The 17091-nt window shown below is 41.6% G+C and overlaps 1 protein-coding gene and 1 pseudogene across 1 annotated transcript in view; one reads left to right on the top strand and one right to left on the bottom strand.

Annotated features, from left to right (window-relative positions):
- Positions 1-17091, top strand: part of RBM25 (RNA binding motif protein 25) — a 65055-nt gene that overhangs the window by 2581 nt on the left and 45383 nt on the right. The window contains exons 2-4 of the mRNA XM_003263670.3: positions 10455-10575; positions 15166-15215; positions 16216-16383. Of these exons, the coding sequence (XP_003263718.1) occupies positions 10470-10575; positions 15166-15215; positions 16216-16383 (324 nt within the window). The 5' untranslated portion in view covers positions 10455-10469. The remainder of the gene's footprint in view (positions 1-10454; positions 10576-15165; positions 15216-16215; positions 16384-17091) is intronic.
- On the bottom strand, positions 6791-7447 carry LOC105739241 (annotated as a pseudogene).

Below are 17091 nucleotides of genomic sequence, written 5' to 3' on the forward strand. Positions count from 1 at the left end.
AGGACTAGTCTTATGTAACAACAGTACAACAATCAAAATCTCAAAATCAGGAAACTAACATTGATAAAATAGATAAAACTGTAGATAAAAATCTACAGTTCTTAAATAGATTTTGCCGATTTTTCTGAGTTGGTATACTTTTTTTTTTTTTTTTTTTTTTTTGGAGATGGAGTCTTGCTCTGTCGCCCAGGCTGGAGTGTAGTGGCGCGATCTCACCTCACTGTAACCTCCGTCTCCCGGGGTCAAGCAATTCTCTTGCTTCATCCTCCATAGAAGCTGGAATTATAGGCGCCCGCCACCATGCCTGGCTAATTTTTGTATTTTTAGTAGAGACGGGGTTTGACCATGTTGTCCAGGCTGGTCTTGGAACTTCTGACCTCACGTGATCTGTGTGCCTTGGCCTCCCAAAGTGTTGGGATTGCGTGAGCCACTGCACTTGGCCAATATACCTTTTTTAAAATGGCAACTATATGAACTATATTGACATAGAAAATTCACGTGTAAGTGCACAATTCAATGATTTTTGGTAAATATACAAAGTTATGCATGCATTACCCCAAAAGGATTCCTTCTGTCTGTTTGCAAGTCACCCTGTTCCACCCCAGTTTCAGGCAAGCACTCATTTTTCTGTATAGATAGTAGTAGATAGCGCTGCTTTTTTGTTTTATTTGGTTTTTGAGATGGGGTCTCTTTCACCCAGGTTGGAGTGCAGTGCTGCGATCTTGGCTCACGGCAACTTATGCATTTCAGGCTTAAGCAATCCTCCCACCCCAGCCTCCCAAGTACCTGGGACCACAGGTGCACGCCACCATGCCTGGCTATTTTCTTGTATTTTTGGTAGAGATGGGGTTTCACCATGTTGCCCAAGCGGGTCTGGAACTCAGGCTCAAAGAATCCACCTGCCTCGTCCTCCCAAAGTGCTGGGATTACAGGTATGAGCCACTGCACCCAGCCTTGTTTTTGTTTTTAAAAAGATGGATTCTTCCTGTGTTGCTCAGGCTGGAGTGCAGTGGCTATTCACAGGCGTAATCCTACTACTGATCAGTTTGGGAGTTTTGCCCTTCTCTGTTGGCAGCCTGGTGGTTCTCTGTCATCCCAGGAGGTCACCATATTAATGCTGAATGAACTTAGCATGAACACCTGATCGGTAGTGTGCTGCAGCCCAGAACTCCAGGGCTCAAACGATCCTCCTGCGTAGCTGTGACTATAGGCAGGCACAGGAGTGTTGCTCTTTAATCATTGAAAATGGTAAAACAACAAAGTGGCAATGTCAGAAAAAGATCAACTCTTTTTTGGAGATTTCCAAACAATTGAGTATTTTCATACTTCTGAAAAGCTTTGCTGTAAAATTAGTTTTTCTGTTAAGCATTTCCCATTCTTCTTTGGGCATAAAACACTTTTTTTTTTCTAGGAATAATTCCTGCAGACCTGACACATAATTGGAAGTAGATATTGAATGAATGAGTGAGTTGTATGTGAATATTCGCTGAGAGGAATCTCAGTTCATTATCATTTCAGAAATTTGGCACGTAGTGTACTGATGGAGGTACTCTAAAATAATCTATCCTGGGATAAATAATTTTGTTTCTATCTGAATAAGTCTACAATAGAGGAATGCTTATTAGCAGTGTTTTGCTATATTTTGCATACTTGCAGTATTCTTAAGAGTGCAGAAAAAAGTAGTTTGAAAGATTTAAAGAGAAAAAAGTGGAAAAAAGAAAAGCTGAGTGCATGCATATGTTGAGTACTAGAGATACGTCTTCAGGGTTTCTTTTTGGACCAGATTTCTTGAGATAAAATTTGCATACAATAAAATGCATCCGTTTTAATTTCAATGAGTTTAGACAAATGCATATACTTGTGTGACCACCACCACACTAGAGATAGAGAACCCTTCCATCATAGGTTTCTGTTATTTTATTTAATTTTGGGGGGGCCTCACTCTGTCGCCCAGGCTTGAGTGCAGTGGTGTGAGCTCGGCTCATTGCAACCTCCACCTCCCGGGCTCAAGCGATTCTCCCATCTCAGCTTCCTGAGTATCTGGGACCACATATGCATGCTACCACACCTGGCTAATTTTTTGCATTTTTGGTAGAGATGGGGTTTCACCATGTTGCCCAGGCTGGTCTTGAACTCCTGAGCTCAAGTGATCTGCCTGCCTTGGCCTCCCAAAGTGCCGGGATTACAGGTATGAGCCACTGCACCTGGCCCAGGTTCCCGTTTTTATTATCGTGGGCTATAGAGTTTCATACTTAGCAGGAAAAGGTGCTTTAAACCTTCTAAAAGTGAGGTACTTTCAATATTTTAAAAAATGCTATGGAAATGATTTCAGTGCCATAAGATAACTCTGCATTTCTCTCTCTTAAATCCCACATATTATACAATCCCTCAGCAAATCCTATTGGCTGCCTTCAAAATATATCCAGGATCCAACAACTTGATAGCACTTTCACCACTACCACCTGTTCCAGGCCACCATCTCTCCAGGCTACCATCTCTTATATGGATTATTGTGCCAGTCTCTTGCTTGTATCCTGTTCCCTTCTAGGCTTAACACAGTGGCCAGTAATACTGTTAAAATGTGACAAGTCAGAAACTCTTCAAATGATTTTCACCTCATTCAGAGTTGAAACTAAAATGTTTACAGTGTGCTACATAGCGCTACATTTTACTCGTAATACTCAGTATTTATCTCTGATTTTCTTCATTTATTCTGCTCCAGTCATACTGTTGGCCTTGCTGTTCCTCCCTCAAACACACCTTTTGTATTTGTCTTTTCCTTTGCTTGGAAGTCTCTTTCCCCCACATATGAATAGGGCTTCCTGCCTCTGCCTCTTTTAAATCTTTATTCTAATCTTCACCTTCTTGGTGAAGCCTAATCGCTGTATTTAAAATAAACTGCTCCATAGCTCTCTTCCCTAATTTATTTTTCTACAAAGTACATACCATCTTTCAATGTATTATAATTTATTTTGTTTATCATCTATAGGTAACAGATAAGCTTTGCTTATGATTATAAAAGTTAATAATCAGTTTCACATGGCAAAACATATAAACCTGTGTTGAAATAAGTCGTTGGTAATCTCCTTTTAGGCTGCTTAAAGTGGACATTAGTATTTATCAAAGATGAGAAATGTTTTCTGAATTTCCACGAGAGACCAATTTTTTTATTTTTGTTTTGAAATGGAGTCTTGCTCTGTCGCCCAGGCTGGAGTGCAGTGGCACAGTCTCAGCTCACTGCAACCTCCGCCTCCCAGGTTTAAGCAATTCTCCTGCCTTAGCTTCCCGAGTAGCTGGGACTACAGGCGCCTACCACCACGCCCGGCTAATTTTTGTATTTTTAATAGAGACAGGCGTTCACCATGTTGGCCAGTCTGGCCTCGAACTCCTGACCTTGTGATCCGCTCGCCTCGGCCTCCCAAAGTGCTGGGATTACAGGCGTGAGCCACCGCGCCCAGGAGAGGCCAATTATCTTAAGGGAATATCCATAAAAATTAGCCGTTAACTGGTGTTTTTGCCTTCACCTTTGAAGTCCAGCCTATCATCAAGCAAGTTTTGGCAGCTGCAAATAAAGGGGAATAATGTTATGGAAAAATTTGAAGTGAATGGAATGGGTATATTGGCATAAACGAAAATTAAATATATCTGGTTTACTCTACAGAATGAATTACACGTTTAAAAACCGTAAAATATAACTTAAATACCAGGAATATAGAGTTTTATTTATTTATTTATTTTTTTAGACAGAGTCTTACTCTGTCACTCTCAGGTTGGAGTGCAGTGGCGTGACCTTGGCCCACTGCAACATCTGCCTCCCAGGTTCAAGCAATTCTCCTGCCTCACCTTCCAGAGTAGTTGGGATTACAGGTGTGCACCACCACACCTGGCTAATTTTTTTTTGTTTGTTTTCTTTTGAGACGGAGTCTCACTGTGTCACCCAGGCTAGAGTGCAGTGGCGCGATCTTGGCTCACTGCAACCTCGGCCTCCCGAGTTCAAGTGATCTCCTGCCTTTCCCTCTTGAGTAGCTGGGATTACAGGCACCTGCCACCACACCGGGGTAGTTTTTGTATTTTAGTAGAGACGGGGTTTCACCATGTTGTCCGGGCTGGTCTCCAATTCCTGACCTCAAGTGATCTGTCTGCCTCGGCCTCCCAAAGTGCTGGGATTACAGGGGTGAGCCACTGTGCCCGGCTAATTTTTTTTTTTTTTTTTGAAACTGAGTCTTGCTCTGTCGCCAAGGTGGAGTGCAGTGGCTCAGTCTTGGCTCACTGCAACCCCTGCCTTCCTGGTTCAAGCAATTCCCCTGCCTCAGCCTCCTGAGTAGCTGGGACTACAGGCGCATGCTACCATGCCTGGATAATTTTTTGTATTAGAGCTGGGGTTTCGCCGTGTTGGCCAGGATGGTCTCGCTTTCCTGACCTTGTGATCTGCCTGCCTTGGCCTCCCAAAGTGCTGGGATTACAGGCGTGAGCCACCTCACCCAGCCCAGTGTTTATATTTTTGGTGGAGACGGGGTTTCACCATGTTGGCCAGGCTGGTCTCAAACTCCTGACCTCCAGTGATCTGCCCGCCTTGGCCTCCCAAAGTGGTGGGATTATAGGTGTGAGCCACCGCCCCTGGCCGAGAGTTTTAGTTTTTAAGCATTATTTATATCTAATATTAGTGGGGGAAAAGTGGTTTTAAAAATGAGTTCATGGCCCAGTCTTGTAACCATCGTGAGGCTAGGCACTGGGCCATTGCTAGAATATAGTACGCGGCATGAGATAGCATAATAAATTTGTTTATTGAAGTCCTCAGAGTTTGTTTACTGATTTATTCATTAATCAGTTTATTCAACAGGTATGAAAACCAACTACCCTAAGAAAGCGCTGAGATAGGCTATTATAATGATAATAAAAGAGCTTCTGTAAGTAGGACAGTAGCCCTTTCTGTTTTAAAAAGAGATACCACCCCCAGTTTTTGGTTTTGGTCAAAAAGTTTTACAGAAAGTTGATTTTAAAACTCAACACATTTACAGTCTTGCAATCTTGTGGTTTTCATTTGTTAATATGTACTGACAACATACCTACTGTTTAAAACATTTCTAATACCTCATTTGCCAAGTATATTAAATCCTCCTAAGGGCTGGGCGCAGTGACTTATGCCTGTAATCCCAGCACTTTGGAAGGCCGAGGCCGACAGATCACTTGAGGCCAGGGGTTCGAGACCAGCCTGACCAAACATGGTGAAACTCCGTCTCTACTAAAAATACAAAAATTAGCTGAGCTTGGTGGTGCACGCCTGGTGGTGTGCACCTGTAATCCCAGCTACTTGGAGGCTGAGGCAGGAGAATCGCTTGAACCCGACAGGCGGAGGTTTCAGTGAGCCAAGATGGTGCCTCTGCACTCCAGCTTGGGTGACAGAGCAAGACTCCATCTCAAAAAAAAAAAAAAAAAAAATTCATCCTAGGGATTCCTTTACCTATAAAGTTTTCTAAATATTTTAAGTATACTGTGTTTTCTGAAGTTGAAGTTTAGTTTTATTGAATATGAATTATGCCAATTTAAGTCAAAGGAATTCTGAGGAAGTAGAGCTGTGAACATGTAGGTCATGCTTTTCTGTTTTGGAGAAATATCTAGTAAACAGGTAAACAGATACTCAACCTCATTAGTCATGAGGGAAATGTAAATTGAAATAAGAGTATATTTTACTTATAAAATTGTGAGAATTTTGACACTGATCTATTCTAGCAATGATGAGGATATGAGGAAAGGGCATACCCATATTCTGGTGGTGGGAATATACATTTGTATGCTAGTTTTCAGGGACGATTTTGGAGGTAAAGTTTGGATACATATAGTTTGTTTTTTTTTTGACATGGAGTCTCGCTCTGTCGCCCAGGCTGGAGTGCAATGGCGCCATCTTGGCTCACTGCAACCTCCGCCTCCCAGGTTCAAGTGATTCTCCTGCCTCAGCCTCCGGAGTAGCTGGGACTACAGGCACCTGCCACCACGCCCAGCTAATCAGATACATATAGTTCTAACCTGTATTAGAGAATTACCTGTACAGATGCATACAGTTATATGTCTGTTATCTCCAGGAATGTTCAACGTTATTTGTGAAAGCTGAAAGTGGAGCCAACTGTTAATGTTGGTTAAATAAGTATGTCCGTATTATAATAATTTACTGCATTATTATTATTTTATTATTTTTGAGACAGTTTTGCTCTGTTGCCAGGCTGGAGTGCAGTGGCTTGATCTCGGGTCACTGCAGCCTCCACCTCCCAGGTTCAAGCGATTCTCCTGCCTTAGCCTCCTGAGAGCTGGGACTACAGGCATGCACCACCACACCTGGCTAATTTTTGTATTTTTTCATATTTTATTGCCTGTATTTTATTTTATTATTTTTTTTTTTGAGACAGTCTTACTCTGTCGCCCAGGCTAGAGTGCAGTGGTGCGATCTCGGCTCACTGCAAGCTCCACCTCCCAGGTTCACACCATTCTCCTGCCTCAGCCTCCTGAGTAGCTGGGACTACAGGCGCATGCCACCGCACCCAGCTAATTTTTTTTTTTTTTTGTATTTTTAGTGGAGACTGTGGGGTTTCACTGTGGTCTCGATCTCCTGACCTCGTGACCCCCCCCCCCCCCCCCGCCTCGGCCTCCCAAAGTGCTGGGACTACAGGTGTGAGCCACTGCACCTGGCCTGTATTTTGTTTTTATATGTTTTTTGTTTTATATGTACATTTTATATACATTTTATATGTATCATTAATTCTTAAAAATTAAGATTTTGAATCTCTTTGGATATTTATTAGGCTTCAAAGATCTTGATGGAGAAGTCTGAGTTGACTGCCAGTTTCTTAAGTTGGCGGTAAGGCAGGGGTGTAGCGCACACTGGTTTAGCGTGAGCAGTGATCACTAAGCACAGGAGCCACGGCCACCCCAACTTTACCTCATTCACAGACAGAACTGGAAGGTTGGTCCTGGATGGCTGCTTGGTCCTGGATGCTTTTAGTGGTCTCTTGATATGTGGAAAGCCTTGTTTTGGAACAAATGTTTCCATTGATACAGATGAGAAATGCCTCTTTAATATTTTTATAAAACATTTAGACCCCAATAGATTTGGTTTGTGGGTCACTGTCTTGTGAGTACCAGAGGATTTCATGGTTGGAAGGTGTGCCTTTTCATCTTGGCAGTGAGCAGCATTTAATGGAGAGACAATGCTTGTATTTGATTTTTTTTTTTTTTTTTTTTTGGTTCATTTACAGGATCTGAGACTTATTCAAACCACCAGCTGTATTATCAGGAAGGAACAAATCCAAGTTTTGACGTATTGTCAGAGTGCTGCATGTTGTATTTTCAAATTCCTTAAGTGGTTTTAACATTAGATGACCAATTCTTTGGCACTGATGTGCTTTTGACAATGTACGGTAGATCTGACCATGGCTCTGAGAAGTCTGGCTGGCATTACCACATCCCAAGCTCTCTGTCCGAAGAGAAGGAAGCGCCAGGGACTCACGCTTCCTTGGCTGGACTGCAGGGAAAGAGCTGCAGCACCAGCCTCTCACTACTGCAGCTACCCCCTCTCCTAATTTTTGTATTTTTAGTAGAGACGGGGTTTCACCATGCTGGCCAGGATGCTCTCAATCTCTTGACCTTGTGATCCGCCCACCTTGGCCTCCCAAAGTGCTGGGATTATAGGCGTGAGCCACCGCGCCCGGCCAATTTACTGCATTATAAAGAGTGGAATAAGACTTTATTTTTATTTTTTTTTTTTTAGACAGACTCTCTGTCACCCAAGCTGGAGTGTAGTGGCACGATCTCAGCTCACTGCAAACTCCGCACCCTGGGTTCAAGTGATTCTCTTGCCTTAGCCTCCCGAGTAGCTGGGATTACAGACATGTGCCACCACACTTGGCTAATTTTTGTATTTTTAGTAGAGATGGGGTTTCACCAGGTTGGCCAGGCTGGTCTAGAACTCTTGACCTCAAGTGATCCACCCGCTTTGGCCTCCCAAAGTGTTGGGATTGCAGACGAGAGCCACCGTCCCGGCTTGGAATAAAACTTTTGTGAACTGACATGAGGAGATGGCAATTATGATGAGGGAGAAATTCACATGATGTGATTGGTTGTAGAAAAATAAAAATTATTAGTTTATAGAAATTAAGAAGAGCACAGTGGTAGATACCAAACTGTTGGGATTGGGGGCAAGGAAGTGGAAGACTTACACTTTTTATGTTTTCTCTTTTTATGTTTCTGTAAAACATAAAAGACAAAATAGTAGAGACAAATTTTTTTTTATTTGTTTTTTGAGACGGGATTTCGCTTTTGTTGCCCAGGCTGGAGTGCAATGGCGCACTGCAACCTCCACCTCCCTGGTTCAAGCGATTCTCCTGCCTAAGCCTCCCATGTAGCTGGGATTACAGGCATGCGCCACCATGCCCAGCTAATTTTGTATTTTTAGTGGAGATGGGGTTTCTCCATGTAAGCTAGACTGGTCCTGAACTCCCAACCTCAGGTGATCTGTCCGCCTTGGCCTCCCAAAGTGTTGGGATTACAGGTGTGAGCCACTGCGCCTGGCCGACCCTGCTTCTTAAAAAAAAAAAAAAAAAAAAAAAAGTGTGTTGCTGAAAATAAAGTTTGAGGTGAAATTTTTTTTTTTTTTTTTTGAGACAGGGTCTTGCTCTCTCAGCCTCAAGCCGCCCTCCTGCATCAGCCTTCCAAGTAGGTGGGACCATAGGTACGCACTACCATGCTTGGCTAATTTGGAAATTGTTTTTAATACTAAAAATTCTAAAATTTAAATATTAGCATTAAATGGCAATACTTAACAAAATGACAAAGTTTTCTTTAACATGACAAACTAAGTGAAACAATTAAATATGTTCTTTTTTTTTCTTTTTCTTCCCACCCTGAGACAGAGTCTTGCTCTGTCACCCATGCTGGAGTGCAGTGGTTTACAAGTGATTCTCCTGCCTCAGCCTTCCGAGTAGCTGGGATTACAGGCGCACACCACCATATCCTGCTAATGTTTTTTTGTTTTTTTTGTGTATTTTTAGTGGGGACGGGGTTTCATCATGTTGGTGAGGCTGGTCTCGAACTCCTGACCTCAGGTGATCCACCCACTTTGACCTCCCAAAGTTTGGGATTACAGGCGTGAGCCACTGCAACCAACCTGTTCTTAAACTTTAAAAAATCAAGTGCTAGCTTCTGATTCTTCAATTTTGTTTCAAGAATGGTTACAAGGTTTACTTTTTAAGTTTAAAAAAAAACTATGACTTTTTTTTCTCTTGTCAAAAGTTGTATGTTCTCTTTATATTTGAATGGTTACTATATGACTGGAAGTCAGGAGTTTATTTCCCCCTACTGAGATGTATAGTTTATGAGCACATTTGTCTCTTAGGAAGTGGCCAGCATTGAAGCAACAAATTCTGTGTAACTTGGTACCTTTAGTTTTTGGGATTCTGATAGATGTAAGAAAAATGAGCCGGGCGTGGTGGCTCAGGCTTGTAATCCTAGCACTTTGGGAAGCTGAGGCAGGCAGATCATGAGATCAGGAGACCGAGACCATCTTGGCCAACATGGTGAAACCCCGTCTCTACTAAAAAGATAAAAATTAGCCGGGTGTGGTGGCGCGCACGTGTAATCCCAGCTGCTCAGGAAGCTGAGGCAGGAGAATTGCTTGAACCCAGGAGGTGGAGGTTGCAGTAAGCCGAGATTGCACCACTGCACTCCAGCCTGGCGACAGAGCGAGACTACATCTCAAAAAAAACAAAACAAAAACAAAAGGCCAGGCATGGTGGCTCACGCCTGTAATCCCAGCACTTCGGGAGGCCGAGGAGGGTGGATCACTTGAGGTCAAGAGATGGAGACCATCCTGGCCAACATAGTGAAACCCCGTCTCTACTGAAAATACAAAAATTAGCTGGGCATGGTGGTACACTCCTGTAGTCCCAGCTACTCGGGAGGCTCAGGCAGGAGAATCGCTTGAACCCAGGAGGTGGAGGTTGCAATGAGCGGAGATTGTGCCACTGCACTCTAGCCTGTCCACAGACTGAGACTGTCTCAAAAAAAAAAAAAAAAAAAAAAAAAAAGTATCAGAACACTTAAAAACTATTAGATTAGATACCCATCTGGATTTTCAGTTTGGTCTAAAAAGATTCGTTTATGTTTGGTATTTAATTTTTGGATGTTAACTGAACTTCAAAATTTTTTTCTTCCTTTGTATGTATTCCTACATGATTGTAGGAGTCTGTCCTGAACTTGGATCATGTACATTTTGGAAACTTATTTTAGAAAAAATCTAAGTTGTAAGAATTCTCAATGAACAGACAGAAAAGAGGGTCTTTGCCAACTTCTTTGGGTAAGAAAAGTTCAGAATTTTGCAGATACTCTAAAAATGAAAGTCAACAAAGAAGGCATATTAAAACTGAAGTTTTCAAATAAAATGATTTGTCATGTCCTTTTTTCTTTAGACTGCTGCAGTAAGAATGTCTTTTCCCCCTCATTTGAATCGCCCTCCCATGGGAATCCCAGCACTCCCACCAGGGATCCCACCCCCACAGTTTCCAGGATTTCCTCCACCTGTACCTCCAGGTAAGTTTGTAGTTACTGTTTTTTGTCGTTAAACTTGTACTTTTGTCTTTGCGATACTAACTTCAGGAAAATGTTAAATATGTGACGGTGTTAGTGAAGATGACTCTCAGAATCGTTTGGGAAATGTGGATGTCTCTTTTTCCTATAGCAGTAGCTTTTATATCTGGCTATCAAACTCATCTGGAAATTTTTTTTTTTTCTTCTCATCTGGAAAGTTTTTTTAAAAATTCTTTTATTTATTATTATTATCTTTTTTGAGCTGGAGTCTTGCTCTGTCACCCTGGCTGGAGTGCAGTGGCACGATCTCAGCTCACTGCAACCTCCACCTCCTAGGCTCAAGCAATTCTCTGCCTCAGCCTCCCGAGTAGCTGGGATTGCACGCACCTCCCACCAAGCCTGGCTAAGTTTTGTATTTTTAGTAGAGACAGGGTTTCGCTATGTTGGCCAGGCTGGTCTTGAACTCCTGGCCTCAAATGATCCGCCGGCCTCCGGCTCCCAACGTGCAGGATTACAGGTGTGAGCCACCATGCCCGGCCTAAAAATTCTATATTTAAAAAAAATGGGTAATACATACACATTGTTCAAAAACAAAAAAAAAAAATACAGAAAGTAATACAGTGAAAAATTTTCTTCATATACCCCCATAACTGCTATTGCTATCCCCTTACTAAAAAGGGAAGCAGTAAGGTTATTAGTTTTTTCTTTATTTTTCCAGATACTTAAAAGTGTATATTATAAGTCAATATAAGTAAAGATTTATGGAGTTAAAAAAAAATGTTCAGACCCTGCTCCAGCCCCCTGAATCAGATCCTCAGAAATTGGGGCTCAGGAATCTTAATTTTTAACAAATTCACAGGTAATTTTTGGCACTCATTTAAGCATGGAGAATCCACATTTGAGAACCATTATCCTGAAGTACATAGTTAACATTGCTTATGCTGGGTGTGGTGGTGCGTGTCTGTTGTCCCAGCTATTCAGGAGACTGAGGTGGGAGGATGGCCTGAGCCCAGGAGTTCAAGTCCAAAGAGTGAGACCTCATCTTTGAAAAAACAAAAATCTTTGCTTATAAGAAATTTTTCTTTTGACTTAAGAACATTGCAGTTGGTTGACTCATGATGGGTTGTTAATTCATAGCATGTATGTTACGGGGGTTGTATAAACAGCACGTTTGTCTTTATGTTGTTTGTGTGTGCACGTGTGTGTATGTGTGTTTTGGGCGAGGCCTCACTTTGTTGCCCAGACTGGAGTACAATGGCATGATCATGGCTCACTGCAGCCTTGACCTCCTGGGCTCCCATCTCAGTCCTCCTGAGTAGCTGGGACCACAGGCTTGTGCCACCATGTTCTGTTAATTAAAATAAAATAAAAAAATTTATAAAGATGGGGGTCTCACCATCTTGTCCAGGCTGGTCTTGAACTTCTGGGGTCAAGGTATACTCCTGCCTCAGCCTTCCAAAGTTCTGGGATTACAGATGTGAGCCCCTGCACCTGACCTCGTCTTTATTTTGGATTCAACTATTCATTGTAAAATTTTTAATTTACTGCCACAGGCTCAGCTTTGGGAGCCTTCTACCCTTGGGTGTGAAAAGCCACAAGATAAATATGGGAATTTCTGTGGAATATTATTTAACACTTCAAGAATTGGGGGAAAATCATAATTTAAAAAAATCAGGCCGGGCACAGTGGCTCACGCCTGTAACCTCAGCACTTTGGGAGGCCAAGGTGGGTGGATCACCGGAGTTCAGGAATTCGAGACCAGTCTGGCCAACATGGCGAAATGCCGTCTCTGCTAAAAATATAAAAAATTAGCCGGGCGTGGTGGCTCAGGCCTGTAATCCCAGCTACTCAGGAGGCTGAGGCAGGAGAATCGCTTGAACCTGGGAAGCAGAGGTTGCAGTGAGCTGAGATGGTGCCACTGCACTCCAGCCTGGGCAACAAGAATGAAACTTTGTCTCAAAAAAAAAAAAAAAAAAAAATCAGAACAACTGTTTATGCATGTATATTATGGAATAGAATGCAGTACTTTAATAAGCTATTTTAGACATTATGCTTGTAGTGGAGCTGCTTTAAGCTGTGCTTTTAGATAATCATGGATGTATGTTTGTTATCATCTGCTGCCAGAGGAGTAATGTAAAAGTTTACACTACTGCTTTATTATCCCATGTAACAATTACTGATTTTAAGTGGTAACTTAGTTGTTTTATAATGGATCATAAATAGACTAAATTCTGCTGGAAGGCTCTAACTGGCCCTTTGGACAAAATTTTTTCCTTAAGATAAATTTTGCTGAAAGGAAATTCTATTGAGAAAATTGAGAAAATGTTGCAGAAAACTGAATAAAGTTAGTTATCAGCCATCCAACAGATTAATAGTTGTAGAAGGAAAGTGTTTTGAACAACTTTCATTTGGGCATCATTTTTCTCTTTGGTCCCTATATCCTGATTTTCTTCATATATTTATAGGCTCATAATGCAGATCTGGATTTTAATTTTTAATTTATCAATTTTTTTGAGACAGGATCTCTCTTTGTCTCCCAGGCTGGGGGTACAGTGGCATAACCATAACTTAATGTGGCCTCTGTTTCCTGGACTCAACTGATCCTCCTGCCTCAGCCTCCTGAGTAGCTGAGACTATAGGTGTGTGCCACCATGCCTGACTCAGATCTGTTTTTCGATGGGCCTTACTATAACTATGATGCAAAGCCCGAGTGTTCTAGAAGTTATAGGCTGGGCATGGTGGCTCATACCTGTAATCCCATCGCTTTGGAAGGCTGAGGCAGGAGGATTTCTTGAACCCAGGAGTTCAAGATCAGCCTGGACAACATAGGGAAGAAAGACCCTGTTTTATGGGGAGGTGGGGGGTGGCAGTAAGCTTAATCACTTGTTTAGAATCAGAAAAGATGGTTATGGAGAATCTGTGCTTTAATTTCTTTACCAGTAGATTGGGTGTATAGAAAAGATTTTAAATTTCTTTGATTTTTTTTTTTCTTTTTTTTTTTTGCTTTTTTTGAGAGAGTCTCACTCTGTCGCTGGAGTGCAGTGGCGCCATTACGGCTCACTGCAGTCTCCGCCTCCTGGGTTCAAGTGATTCTTCTGACTCAGTCTCCCTAGTAACTGGGATTATGAGTGTGTGCCACCATGCTCGGCTAATTTTTGTATTTTCTGTAGAGATGGGGTTTTGCCATGTCGGCTCAAGCGATCTGCCTGTCTTGGCCTCCCAAAGTGTTTGGATTATGGGTGTGAGCTACCGTGTCCCCTCACTCCCCGCCTTTTTTTTTTTAAAATAAATAGAGTTTTGCTATGTTTCCTAGGCTAGAGTACAGTGGTTTTACACAGGCACAATGATAGCACACCACAGTCTTGAACTCCTGGGCTCAGGGATCCTTGTGCCTCAGCTTCCAGAATAGCTGTAACTACAAGCATGATTTTATTTATTTATTTTTTGGGGACAGTCTTGCACTTGTCCCCCAGGCTGGAGTGCAATGGTGTGATCTCGGCTCACTGCAACCTCTGCCTCCCGGATTCAAGCAATTCTGCCTCAGCCTCCTGAGTAGCTGGGATTACAGGCACGCACCACTACGCCTGGCTAATTTTTGTATTTTTAGTCAAAACGAGGCTTCTCCATGTTGGTCAGGCTAGTCTCAAACTCCTGACCTCAGGTGATTTACCCATCTTTGCCTCCCAAAGTGCTGGCATTACAGGCGTGAGCCACTGCGCCTGGCCCATGATTTTTATTTTCTGTGAAAGAACCAGGAATAACAAGATTCTTCTTAGATTTCCACATAAATTTCTCATCTCATGCTTAAAATAACTTTCAAAGGATTTGTTTTTACTTTATTTATTTGACAAAATTTTATATGTTTATTGTGCACAACGTTTTGAAATAACATATGTTGTGGAATGACTAAATTGAGCTAATTAACACATGGTGTATTACTTTACATACTTTGTTGTTGTTGTTGTGAGAACACTAGATTTTAAGTGGAGATTTTCTCTTAGTTATTTTCAAGAATATAGTACACTTACTAACTGTATCACCATGTTGTACGACGTGTTTTACCTTTTGTTTTTGGTCTTTTTTTTTTTTTTTTCATTTTTGTGGAGAACGGGGTCTCACTATTTTGCCCAGGCAGGTCTAGATCTCCTGGGCTCAATCTATCCTCCCGCCTGTGCCTCCCTAAGAGCTGGAATTACAGGCGTGAGCCACTGCGCCCAGCTGTTTTTACTTTTAAAGGATTCTTTAATAGCATGTTCACCTATAAGTCAGTCTGTATTTGTGAAAAGCGTTGGTTTTGAGGATCACCGAACCACATGAACCCGAATGGATAACCATCCAGAATTTTATGCTCTTTAAGACAAAAGCATATTGAGGTGGCCATTTTGTTTTCAGGGTAGTCTTTTTTTGTAAGTTTATATGGACCAACCTGATACCACGTTCCTTTTGAAAATAAGATAGTATTTATCAGTATTTCATTTTCATTTGTCCTATATTTCCACTTATGTTAATTATGAGTAAGGATACTTAATTGTGTGGCATGTTGTTGATAGAGAATGCAGTCATATAAAATCAGTGTGGTTTTTCTTTTCTTAGGGACCCCAATGATTCCTGTGCCAATGAGCATTATGGCTCCTGCTCCAACTGTAAGTATAACTTAAAGGAGGAATCATGAGTTATGTTAGTGCTAGTGCTTTTAAGCTAAACAGCGTGATAAACTTAGATAAATTATGAGTATTTAAAAGAATAGCAAGGACAGAATGAGAGCACCCCTGTAGAGCATATCATTTATTTGAATAAGTATCATTTTCACTTAGGTGCGCATATATGCAGTTGCCCCTGCAATGTGCTCCCTAAGTAGATAATTCTGTGATTTTCCTGTTACTCTCTAGACTCTTCATATACTTGTTATTACACATTTAGGACTTTGGCTCTTCATTGCTGTCTCATCTTGGTCCTGGGAGATGGGAGAAGGATGTGACATGTCTGATCTCTTAAAAGAACATAAGAATCCTTGTAAAAATTAAAATTTTGAAATGAAATTTGTGTGGACTACCTTTTACATGTTTTCTCCTACCTTCCTAAGGTATATGGCCTAAGGCATAAATTTTAAATGTTCAAGACATAGGCCAGGATCACCTGCGGCCAGGAGTTCAAGACTAGCCTGGCCAACGTGGTGAAACCCTGTTTCTACTAAAAATACAAAAAATTATCTAGGTGTGGTGGTGCGCACCTGTAATCTCAGCTACTTGGGAGGCCGAGGCAGGAGAGTCCCTTGAACCCAGGAGGCGGAGGTTGCAGTGAGTTGAGATTATGCCACTGCACTCCAGCCTGGGTGACAGAGCAAAATTCCGTTTCAGAAAATAAAAGTAAAAATTATGTCTTAAACATAACAAAGTTTTCTTGGTTATTTTTGTTTCTTTTTTAAGAAGAAAGGTAATCTAGTAGTAGAAGTTTACTTGTCACAAATAAGTTTGCATTAATGAAATGTGCTATGCACTTTAGGAGCTTTAGAAGTATACAAGCATGCAGAGCTTAAACAATGTGCTATATATATTTATTTAATCCTGATGTTTTTAGCCTGATGTTAATTGTGGTAGGAAATTTAATTGCTGGATCAATTTTTATTTTGTTTCTTCACCTTAGGTCTTAGTGCCCACTGTGTCTATGGTTGGAAAGCATTTGGGCGCAAGAAAGGATCATCCAGGCTTAAAGGCTAAAGAAAATGATGAAAATTGTGGTCCTACTACTACTGTTTTTGTTGGCAACATTTCCGAGAAAGCCTCAGACATGCTTATAAGACAACTCTTAGCTGTAAGTTAAACTGTTTATTTTTCATTAAAATTTTTTTATCATTCTACGTTTCAAACTTAAGCAGAAAGAAGACTTTCAGTGATTGCTTTTTATTTTAAAAAATTTCAATCCTGCAGCAAAGGTGAAAGTACAGTGAACACATTTGTATTCTTTTCCTAGATTCACCAATGAACATGTTTAGATACTTTATATACACATGTGTACCACACACACTTTTTTCTTGGATAATTTGAAAGTAAATTGTGACATGACATTTCACCTGTGAATCCTTCATTTATCTCCTAAGAGCAAGGACATTCTGCGACATAATCACAACGCCACTATCACACATGAAATTCGGCCGGGTGCAGTGGCTTTTGCCTGTAGTTGTAATCCTAGTCCTTTGTGAGGCTGAGGCAGGAGGATCTCTTGATGCTAGGAGTTCGAGACCAGCCTGGGCAACATATCGAGACACATCTTTACAAAAAATTAAAAAATAATAGGGCCAGGTGCAGTGGCTCATGCCTGTAATCTCAGCACTTCAGGAGGCTGAGGTGGGCGGATCATTTGTGGTCAGGAGTTCGAGACCAGCCTGACCAACATGGTGAGACCCCATCTCTACAAAAAATACAAAAATTAGCCAGGCGTGGTGGCGTGTGCCTGTAATCCCAGCTACTCAGGTGGCTGAAGCAGGAGAATCCCTTGAACCCGTGAGATGGAGGCTGCAGT

Source organism: Nomascus leucogenys, chromosome 1a (assembly GCF_006542625.1).
Source record: "Nomascus leucogenys isolate Asia chromosome 1a, Asia_NLE_v1, whole genome shotgun sequence".
Lineage (NCBI taxonomy): Eukaryota > Metazoa > Chordata > Mammalia > Primates > Hylobatidae > Nomascus > Nomascus leucogenys.